Source organism: Propithecus coquereli, unplaced genomic scaffold (assembly GCF_000956105.1).
Source record: "Propithecus coquereli isolate 6110/MARCELLA unplaced genomic scaffold, Pcoq_1.0 Scaffold2, whole genome shotgun sequence".
Classification (NCBI taxonomy): Eukaryota; Metazoa; Chordata; class Mammalia; order Primates; family Indriidae; genus Propithecus; species Propithecus coquereli.
Window position 1 is genome coordinate 4,350,296 of NW_012144966.1, and position 12,325 is coordinate 4,362,620.

At 33.3% G+C, this 12,325-nt stretch overlaps 1 protein-coding gene across 1 annotated transcript in view; it reads right to left on the reverse strand.

The window, feature by feature from the left end:
* Window positions 1–12,325, reverse strand: part of VPS13B (vacuolar protein sorting 13 homolog B (yeast)) — a 933,283-nt gene that overhangs the window by 429,169 nt on the left and 491,789 nt on the right. Inside the window, exons 28-29 of the mRNA XM_012643529.1 lie at window positions 8,453–8,519; window positions 3,830–4,238 (exon numbers count right to left, since the gene is read on the reverse strand). Coding sequence (XP_012498983.1) covers window positions 3,830–4,238; window positions 8,453–8,519 — 476 coding nt within the window. The remainder of the gene's footprint in view (window positions 1–3,829; window positions 4,239–8,452; window positions 8,520–12,325) is intronic.

Below are 12,325 nucleotides of genomic sequence, written 5' to 3' on the forward strand. Positions count from 1 at the left end.
GGGAGCACTAAAGGGAGGGAAGGGCATGCCTTTAACCCGCACTTGGGTGAGGCAAAGACATAAAGTGTAACTATAATGTTTGTACCCTCACAATACCCTGGAATTAAAAAAAAAAAGTATAGGGAATATTACAGGAAAAAGGACTCAGTTTAGGGTCATGAAACATGCAATTATTATTTAGAAATGAATCAGGTCATGAAATTTGAGGATCATTTGTAAATCATGAACATTTCGATATTTACTACAAAGGTATCACAATCATATATTGCTTTACTTCCTTTTCTGTCTCTGCAGCCTCTATTTTCTCTGCTTTTTTTCTATAGAGCACTCTCCTTTATATCCTTCTATCCCATCCCACCCTCTCACCTCCAATATCACCTTTTTCTTATGTTTCAATGAAATATTGGCCTTACCAATTATTTTCGTTAAACTGAAAATAGTAAGACAATTAAGGGATGAAGAACATAAAATATATGCTGCAAGGAATTTTCAGGAAATCACGAAAGATTCCTAACATATTTTATTTTAAATTGAAATATAGGAACACACTCAAGGTAGGAAAATGAATGTTTTATACCAATCAGAGAGATATTTATGGAAAATAATACCTTTAATCATTATAAAACCTACATTTAAATTTTTTATAATATAGATAGCATAAAACTTTCTTCTTGTTTTTATCTAGATACAAAATTTCTGTGACTATATTTAATGAAAGATAGCTACAGATACTGTAAAATGATACCATATTAAAAATGTAATGGACTACCCCAGATTCTTTTCCTAAAATACTGAGGAATTTTCTGTAATAAAGCCAAACTACTATTTCTGTTTCCATGGTGTTTTCCTCCCATTGTCAGTTGTAAAATGAAAAAGATGGTTTGATAATCTCAGTGGTCTTTTATGTCCATGCCTCTTCTATGGTTATGAGAAAATGTTATTATAACTCTTAAGCTATGGTCCTCAGAGACTTATCTTGTATAAAAATGTAGGTTTTTAAACAACACCATCAAAAAGTGGACAAAAGACATAAACAGAAGTCTTTTGAAAGAAGGTAGACAAATGGCCAAAAAAAAAAAAATATGAAAAAATGTTCAACAATACTAATCCTCAGGGAAATACAAATTAAAACCACAGTGAGATACCATCTTACCCCTGTTCAAATGGCCATAATTGAAAAGTCAAAAAACAATAGAGGCCAGCATGGATGCAGAGAAAAAGGAACATTTATGCAATGTTGGTGGGACTGCAAATTAGTACAATCTTTACAGAAAACAGTATGGAGAGTCTTCAAAGAAATAAAAGTAGACTTACCATTTGATCCAGCAATCCAACTACTAGGTATCTACCCAAAGCAAAAGAAGTCATTTTATCAAAAAGACACCTACACTCAAATGTTTATTGCGGCTCAATTCACAATTGCAAAGATATGGAATCAACCTAAGTGCCCGTTAATTCATGAGTGGATAAAGAAAACGTAGCGTGTATGTATATACATACATACTGTGTGCATATACACACCCCCCCCATACACATACAGATACACACACACCAATGAGTACTGCTCAGCCATAAAAAGGAATGAAATAATGTCTTTTGCAGCAACTTGGATGGAACTGGAGACCATTATCCTAAGTGAAATATCTCAGGAATGAAAAAAAAATACCACACACATACTCTCTAATAATTGGGAGCTAACCGATGGGCACACACAGGCACAAAGAGATGTAAAGGACATTGGAAACAATGAAGGAGTAAGGGTAGGAGGGGAGTGAGGGATAAAAACTTACCTATCGGGTACAATGAACACTATTCTGGCGACAGGTGCACTAAAAGCCCTGACTTTAGCATTATAGAATATATCCACATAACAAAAACATTGTACCCACTTAATTTTTTTTTTTAATTTTTAAAAAAATTTTTTCAAATTTAAAAAGATATAGGTTTCTCTGTTTACGTATGTAACTTTAAGATACATTGTCTAAAAATTGATTAGATATTCATATATAAAAGATACTAATAAGGATAAAGCATAATGGTCATTACCTTTGTAATGAATATGCAGCTTCTTACTTTTCTGGTTAGTGGCTTGTCTCTCATATCACTTGTAATTGCTCAATAAAGACTAATGCTTTTTTCTTTACCATTCATGTGTTTCTACAAACTATCTGAATACATGAAAACAACTGTACACTACTGTCAGAACATAGCATATTCAGAGAATAGTAATTTTACATCTCAAAGTAATCAATTTTAAGACAGTCTGTAGCAAAAATTAGACATAAAATGTAGGAACTGGTTTGTATTAAGAATCCATAAGTATAATACATTGAATTTAGCTCTAGACACCTTGGTAAATAAGGACTATAAGGCTCTACAAATATTTGTTATTACAAAAATGAAAAAAAACCATGTTACTTTTAATAAAGCTTAAATATTGATGTTAATATTAGGCAGACTACCTTCCCTAATTAAGATCATCTGTAGACAGAATAAGAAACAGAACTAGACTCTGAGAAGAAAGAGAATGGAGCCAAGTGATTTTCCTTTGTTATTTATCATCACTGACCATTCAAGGTCTTCCTTCTCCACATAATAACTATTAATAAAAGAAAAAGACCTTTGCTATTTTTGTTGGCACACTATTATCTATCCCTCAAATATCCATTCTCTCTTCTCTCTCAAATTCAAAGGGCCCTATTATTAGCTGGGCATATGCTATGGCTTGACTGTCCTTCCAAAATTCATATGTTGAAACACCAAGGTGAGGGTATTAAGACGTGGGGTCTTTGGGAGGTGATTTGGCCATGAGGGCTCCCTCCTCATGGAGGGGATTAGTGCCCTTATAAAAAGGCTTGAAGGAGTGAGTTCGTCCCTTTTTGTCCTTTTGCCCTTCTGTTATGTGAGGACACAGCAACAAGGAGCCATCTTGCAAGCAGCAGTCATCACCAGACACTGAACCTGATGGCACCTTGATCTGGAACTTCTAAGCCTCCAGAACTGTGAGAAACACATTTCTATTATTTATAAATTACCCAGTCTAAGGTATCCGGTTATAGTAGCGGGAAGGGAGTAAGATAGCATACCACCATACCACCTAGGTAAAAGATTGTATCTCATCCTTTATTGTAGCTGGGTATAGTCACATGACTAAGTTTCGGCCAATGAAGTATCAGTGGTAATGAAATGTGGAACATCTGGAATTCTACCATAAAAGAAAGGGCACAACATTCTTAAGATAATACTCTGATTTACTGAGAGCTTACTATGGGACTGGCACTATGCGCATAGTTTTGGGTCATTATTTGAAAGTAAGCTATCAATACAGCTTCCTGTTAAGTTAGGTACTACCATTCCTATTTTACACATGAGGATCTTAGATTAACTTGCTCAAGATTTCACAGTACATAACCGGGAAAGTTGGTATTTGAACTAAGGTCTGTGTAATTTCAAAGTCCATACCACTTTGGCGGTAGAATACCACCCAAAATGCTTAAAGTTCTTCATTCTTTTATAGCATGGGGGAACTAAAATTTTAAAAACCACTCTGTGAGTGGAGGCAGTGGGATTATCAATTCAATTCAGTTTAAGACATAGAATAATTTTACAAGGCACTGAGAAGCTTGGACAAGCCACAGGAACCTTGATGCACTGATTATTTTTTTTTTGCTTGCCCTTGGTCATCGTGGTGAATATTTAAATCATAGAATTTTTATATTTCATTATTATAAAACTTATTTTGTTTTTAAAAACAAACAAAACCCCAGAAAACTAAGGTCTCTACAACAAAATTATTTAAAAATCAGATAAAAAAATGAGAAGACAATACCTTCAACTGTTGGCTGTATTTCTTCTGTTTTTGGAACAAAAATTCTGATTACACTTGTGTTGATATAAATCAAAGGTAAATTGCGTGATGTGAGTGTATGGGTCCTCATGGGCTGACCAGGAGATTTTCTTTTCTCTTTTTCAGTTCTTGGTAGTTTTGCTTGAAATATACTTGCAATGGCATTAAGCAAAGGAAAACAAAGGACAATATCAAAGGCCTGTGCTGAAAGAAGAATTTCATGAAGAAAATGAGGGGAGCCATCCGCTAAACCTTCAGATAATTTATGAAAACTTCTTCGCTCATTTCTTGATGTTAACTTGTGGCGGACATTTTTTGTTACAGCTTTTGTGTATGTCAGAGAGAGAAATCCATGCTGCTGATGAGAGCCATCTAGAAGTTTTGCAGTTGTCTGTTCCAGGAAAAGAAAATCACAATACACATATCATTAAAAAAAAGAATACTATTTGAAAGAAGAAAATGACCTCAGTTAGTATTTTGACCTTTTCGTCTTACCTACCCTTTATCTCTTAATAACAGATGACTGATCAATTCTACAGATAGGACAAAAGCTTCTAACAACTGAACTAAAAGTTAGGAATCCTCAGTTCCAGTTCTAGATAGTGAGAGAGATAACTAGTATCTTTGTGCTTATTTCCAAGATTTCTACATTTTCTGTAACATTGAGAATTTGAAAAAGATTATCTCTTGATTCTATGTTTTCATTTCTTAATATTTCGTCATGAGCACCAACAGGCTATCATTAAATAGGTCACAGAAGGATTGTTTATTCAGGAGAAATTGAAATAACCATGTTACATATTTTCATGTGGATCAAACCTGAATAGGCCAGATGATTGCCTATACTAGATGGGACATAGCATTTATAAGAACAGAGTTTTTCCTTCAATAATTTGGCTAATTTATATGAAGACAGAGCCCATAAAAGATGCCTCATTGATACCACCATTTCATAACTGAACTAACCAGTTAATACATCTTTAAAGGGAATAGTAATGTGACACAAAAATATAACATTTGTCTTTTAGAACTTGCCTATTTTCAGTAGCTATCACATTGTTTTCAAAACCTATCAGCTATCCTACAACTCATAATCTTTGTTATACTACTATACTAGTAAACATATAACATTGATTGAGTATAAAATATATCATAACTTCAATATTTCTGATAAAACTAGCCCAATCAACTCTCATATTTAAATTGCACACTGTAAACAAATTATAATAAAACAGCACACTTTAAGAGGGTGAAGTAAAATATATGCTTTTGTATTCCTCAACATACAAAAAGAACACCTATTGAAAAAAATTTTCTTGAACAAATATACATAAAATCCAGTTTTGCAAATTACTCAGCATAAAATTAGAGCGTTTTTATATTCCACATTCCCCAACCGTTTTCCCAACACCTGAAAGAGTTTTTAAGATTAGAGCCCAAAGAGGGGATTGTTAACAGGGGAACTGAACACAGGAGGAAAACAGAAGAGAATGTATTCACTTAAAGAGAAGAAAGTAAGAAATAGGAAAGCAGTGGTGTGTCTGAGCCTGTGTCATCCCATCACTCCTAAACCTCTTTCATTTACTTCCACTTTCTTCCTCTCTTGTTGTTGCCTTAACATCCAATGACATGGTAAGAGGGAAAAAAAAGTATGCAATTCAGCTATAACTGCTAATTTTGCTTTTAATCTGGATTTTATAATGAAGGAAGGAAAGAAAGAAATTATCTTTGTACGTGTTTTTTCCCCAAGTTAATTGATCATTTTTTAAAAACTTGGAAAGTAAGCATTAAATGGTTGTGCAATGTAATAATTTTCCCCCTAATTGTCTGCCCTCAAATCATTTTTTACTGTTCCCAACATTTTCACTGCTTCTCCTACCTGATTTCCCTTTCTTTTTTATTTCTATACTCAAAATAAAAGATGCACAGTAAATCAGAAAACTGCTACCAGTCTTGTCACCATGTTGCTAGACAGCAGACAGTAACGGATGGAGTAGAGTCGCTGTGGTGTAGCCCCAGTGGGAGAGGTCACAGCAACACTGTCTGTTCCAGGTGTCTTAAACTGGGGTGGGGGATAGTATTGACCACTAATCTAAATATCCAATTCATAATAAATATTAATAGCAACATTTGAATAATGGAAATAGTGTAAAAGGTATTTAATTGTATGAATGCTTTGATTTGGAAAAACATTGTTAACCATATTCGAATGTAAGCATTATTGAGAGGTAAGATACAGGAGGTAAGAGGGGTTTTTCTTTTGTTTGTTTTTTTAAACTGCTGCATTCCTAACTCCCTTAATATAAGGAAAAAAATAAACACTAGCTAAAGTTCAGGTAATATAAATATTATTTTCATACAATAATATCTTATACTATTTGAAATGAAAAATTAGAAAACACTGATAAAGAAATTTTAATAAAAGGCATTTAATTAAAAAATTTTAGAAAAATGATAAAGAAATTTTAAAATATTAATAATAAACTTAGGATTTTTCATGACTACATGTTAAAATTATTAAGAATATTTCCCATAGACACTAGTGAACATTCAAAGACAGTAAAATAAATCTAAATAGAGGCTAGGTGCAGTAGCTCACATCTGTAATCCTAGCACTTTGGGAGGCCAAGGTGGGAGGATCGCTTGTATCCACTTGTTCGACATCAGCCTGAGCATAGTGAGACCTTGTCTTTGCAAAAAATAAAAAAAAATTAGCCAGGCAGTCCCAGCTACTCCGTGGGGCTGAGGCAGGAGGATCGCTTGAGCCCAGGAGTTGGAGGCTACGGTGAGCTACGATGACACCACTGCACTCTAGCCTAGGCAATAGAGCAAGACCCTGTCTCAGAAACAAAGACACAAGAACAAACAAAAATCCCTAAATAGAACTTCCACTGATATAAAAGCCACACTTTAGATACATTTTTTTCCAGCACTAAAGAGAGACTATGCTAGGAAAGTTCAACATCGAACTGGAAAATAGCATTTGCTGTGTAAATAAACTATTAAACATTAAATTTAGGAACATATTATTTAAAATATTTTTGTAATGGTAAAGATATATGCCTTAAACCTCTTTTGACTTGCAAAAAGGGAAAAGAAATAGTTTACACATGCTGAGAAAATTTCTAGTAATGTCTGCAGTGATTTAATAAATTCTTCAAAGAATGGTTATTGCCATTGTGATAATTTGCTTTTAGTATTTAAAAATTTGCTTTTAGTATTTACAAATTTAAAATTTAAAAATTGCTATTTAAAAATTTGCTTTTAGTATTTAAAAACTGCATGCATTTTTCATAACTTTAATACTATCACTTAAAAGAAATTAGCTTAAGAACATACTAAGGTGTCTTGTACTATTTAGAAAAAGCAAGGTTCTAAACTTTTAAAAGTCACTGGTATACAGTCTAGTGTGCATCTTCTATCCAATCAATGACAGAAGTACAATCTTGTTCAGATTCAAGAGGGCACCAAATAATGTAGTTCAAATTAGTTATGAGAAGACAAGCCCTTAACAATCGAAAAAAAATAACAAAAAGCAATCTCAGTAAGAATCATAAACAGAATGACAAATGCAGCATTGGTCAACTCTTGATCATTCAATACATGCACAATTAAAAAAACATATTTAATATCCTATTTTGATTTTCTTATATTGATGGTAAAATCAGTTTGTATTCACAAAACCATAGTGACAATAGCATGTGCAAGTGACTCAGAAACAGATTATAGTGGAAAATCAGTCTATGATTTAAAATTGCATTATAGTTCATTTACAAAGTGGATGATAGAGGGGGGAATGAAAATCAAGAGTTGACTTTATGGCTAGTTCAGTTCCTTCTCTGGGTTCCTGTTAATAGGAGTTCTGTAGAATAAATTTAAAAATAATTTCTTACAGAAGGAAAGAAGCCAGAGCAATTACTGAAAGGGTCCTGCTTGCTGATGGGTCGAACCAACAAGGTGCGTCTGTTCAGCTTGTCAGTACAGGAAAGGAAGACACCTCCACATTGCCCCAAAGACCAACACTCTTCCCCAAGGCTTGAGGTGATGGACAGAAGCAAAGAAGGTGAAAAGACAAAAAAAGCAATAAAAGCCATAAGCAAAAAAAAAAAAGTCTGGATAGTTTTTAATTCTGCTCACGTTTGCATAGGTTTAGGTTTGAGCCACTGCTAGGTATGGCCTCTGCCTGGACCATCTTCTGCAAAAGCATTGTTAATGGAAATAAACAAAAAAGAATTACTTCTAGTGCAAAATTACTACTTTTAGTTTATGATAAAGAACAATCCAGCATGAACTCACTTATGAAATAGAAAAAAATTCCAAAAAGTCAACATAATGTACATTAAAAATAAAGTATATTAATAAAAGCAATCCTACCTTCACCTTTTTGATAAATTTACTTAATTGTTATAACAGGAAGATGGTTACAAAACATGAGCAGTTTAAAAGAATAGATAGTTTTAAATTTATAAGGCAATGGAGGAATAGGTCAAAAAGAATTTACTCTGAGCTCTAATTCTTGTAACCATTAGTCCTACTGCATGAAAGAACAAAGATAAACAGTATAAAATATATTTTCAAAAATCATAAAAACTAAATGAGTCTCACCAAAGGTTTTTCTTTGCACTGTAGAAACACTCCTTCAAAATGTCCTGACTGCCAACCTTCCCCTGGCCTGGAAAACATAAGTTCACCTTATCTGTTCTCTTTAAATTTTCTGAGTTAAAAAATAGAGAGTATACATAACTACTTCAAATAGTTCTAAAGTAAACAACACTGCACTGAACTAAAACATGGATCTGACGATGCAATCAAAAGAACAATCGACATAAGTGCCACACTCCGATAGTTCTTCATAGGAACATTTGTTCTAATGGTAAATTGTACATCTCTTTGGCTGGATGTTAACTTCTATCTCATCCATGAGACTGTAAGGTCCATAAGGGTAGGATCTGTGTCTATTTTTGTTAAACACTACATTCCCAGTGCTTAGCATAGCACTTGGCACATAATATACAACTCAAACAACATTTGAGTTAAATGAATGAAAAAATTACCTAAATATTTAAAATTTATATAAATTTAACAGTAAAGTCAGGGATAAACTATAACATAGAATATTCATATCATTAAAAATTATTTCAGCTATGACATTATGTTGATGTATTGCTACAAAGGTCATTTTGATATAAATACATATCATTTCAAAGGAACTAAAGAGCTAAACATTCCATTATCAAAAGCTAATTAATGATTCACCGTTAATATGGTGAAAATAATTATCATATGATTGGTAAGATAATACTATTATAACAGGTCCTAATATATATCCAAAACTATTTTGTTATCCATAATTATAACACACTTTTTTAGTTGTGACAGATTAGTTATTAATATAAACAATGATATATGAAATAATAGATAAAAATTCAAATACTTTTAATATAGAATTAGACACTTGATAAATTGAAAAAATACTTTTTAGGGCAAGTAACACATCAACATATGTACAGAAATCACATATGTGCTTCCGCAGGCATACAATAAAAAATTGTTGAATGAGTAAATGTTATGAATTCAGAAAGAAAGAAATTTTAAGGCTGTTTCTAAGCCATAAACTATGAAATTGAAAATGTGATGTTATTTAAAAAATATTTTTAAAAAGCATTTGTAAGTTTTATGGTATGTGAATTATATTTCAACTAAAAAATAAAATATCAGAGTACTACTATAAAGTCATAAAAAAGAACTTGTATTTTAATTTGGGAAAAATTAATGACAAAACTGCTATATATCTTTGTGAAAATATCTAAAACCTAACTTTTTTTTTACCATTATTTATTATTACAAACAAATCATATTTGCACATAATCATACTTCTGATTGAAATTTATTAGGGAAGAAACAATGGTTCTAGGAACATCCATCACATCTATATTAAATCATCTGTGAGGTAAGAAAAGAGTCATCAAAGTGCTAAGGGACTTTGCTATCATTCCATCTCAGAGTATAATTATATTGCTATAGGCAGTAGATGGGAAGTATACAACAAAAACCAGACCCATCAACTGTGTTCCAGGAATCTTAGCAAATACGCAACACACAAAATAAATTGTGTATGATTAGTAAAAGTAGTTTATTTATTTCATTTAATAAGGCAATGTGGATATTTATGAAAAGATTCACCATGCTATAAAACAAAATTTTATTACACTCCATATATAAATGAATACTAAGTAAAATTAACCAAGTTATTTGCTAAGAAACCCCTTTGAGAATAAGTACAGGCATACCTTGTTTTGTAGGCTTCGCTTTATTATACTTTGCCGATACTGAGTTTTCCCAATTGAAGGTTTATGATAACCCTGCATTGAGCAATTCTATTGACACAATTTTTCCAGCAGCATGTGCTCAATTCATATCTCTGTAACACATTTTCATAATTTTTGCAATATTCCAAAGTTTTTCATTATCATTATATCTGTTATGGTGTTATGTGATCAGTGGTCTTTGATGTTATTATAATCGTTTGGGAGCACCATGAACCACACCAAGATAAGATGGCAAATTTAATTGACAAATGTTGTGTCTGTTCTGATTGCTCCCTGTTACTCATCACTCTTCCTGGAGATCCAACAATATTGAAATTAGGCCAATTATTAATATAATAATAACTTATAAAATGGCTTCTAAGTGTCCAAGTGAAAGGAAGAATGGCAAATCTCTCACTTTAAATCCAAAGCTAGAAAAGATTAAGCTTAGTGAGGAAGGTATGTCGAAAGCCAAGACAGACCAAAAGCTAGGCCTCTTGTACCAGTAAGCCAAGTTGTGAATGCAAAAAAAATGTTCTTGAAAAAAATTAAAAGTGCTACTCCAGTGAACACAGGAATGATCAGAAAGCAAAACAGCCTTAATGCTGGTATAGAGAAAGTTTTATTGGTGTGGATAGAAGATCAAATCAGCCACAACAATCCCTTAAGCCCAAAGCAAAGCCCTAACTCTCTTCAATTCTATAAAGGCAGAGAGAAGTAAGGAAACTAAAGAAGAAAATTTGAAGCTAGTGGAGGTTCGTTCATGAGGTTTAAGGAAAGAAGCTACCTTCATAATTTGAAAGTGCAAGGTGAAGCAGCAAGTACTAATCTAGAAGCTGCTGTAAGTTATCCAGAAGATCTAGATAAGATCATTGTTGAAGGTGGCTACACCGAACAACAGATTTTCAATGTAGACAAAACAGCTTTCTATTGGAAGAAGACGCCATCTAGGACTATCATAGCTAGAGAGGAGAAGTTAATACCAGGCTCCAAAGCCTCAAAGGATAGGCTCACTCTCTTGTTAGGGACCAGTGCAGCTGGTGACTTTAAGTTGAAGCCAATGCTCATTTACCATTCTCTAAATCCTAGAGCTCTTAAAAAATATGCTAAATCTACTCTGTTTGTGCTCTATGAATGAAACAACAAAGTCTGAATGACAGTACATTTGTTTACAGCATGGTTTGCTAAATATTTTAAGCCTATTATGGAGAGCTATTGCTCAGAAAAACTGATTTCTTTCAAAATATTAATGCTCTTCAACAATGCATCTGGGCACCCAAGAGCTCTGATGGAGATGTACAAGGAGATGAATGTTTTTTCATGCCGGCTAACACAACTTTAAGTTTGTAGCCCATGGATCAAGGAGTAATTTTGACTTTCAAGTCTTATTATTTAAGAAATACATTCTATAAGGTTATAGCTGCCATAGATAGTGATTCCTCTAATGGATTCTGGGCAAAGTAAATTGAAAACTTTCTGAAAAGGATTCGCTTTAGATGCCATTAAGAACATTTGTGATTCATGGGAGGAAGTCAAAATATTAACATTAACAGGAATTTGGGAGAAGTTGATTCCAGCCCTCACGGATGACTTCAAGAGGTTCAGGACATCAGTAGAGGAAGTAACTTCAGAAACGGTGGAAACAGCAAGAGAACTAGAATTAGAGTGGAGCATGAAGATAAGGAGTAAGTGAATTGCTGCAATCTCATGAGAAAACCTGAATGGATAAGGAGTTGATTCTTATGGATTAGCAAAAAGTGTAGTTTCTTGAGATGGAAACTACTCCTGGGGAAGATGTTGGGAACACTGTTGAAATGACAACAAAAGATTTGGAATATTTCATAAATTCAGTTAATAAAGCAGTGGCACACTTTGAGAAGACTTCTTTCTATTTTGAAAGAAGTTCTACTGTGTGTAAAATGCTATCAAACAGAATCATATGCTATAGAGAAATCTTTCATGAAAGGGAGAGTCAATCAATGTGGCTAAATTAATTGTTGTCTGATCTTAAGAAATTGCCGGCCGGGGGCGCGGTGGCTCACGCCTGTAATCCTAGCTCTCTGGGAGGCAGAGGCAGGCGGATTGTTTGAGCTCAGGAGTTCGAAACCAGCCTGAGCAAGAGCGAGACCCCATCTCTACTAAAAATAGAAAGAAATTAATTGGACAACTA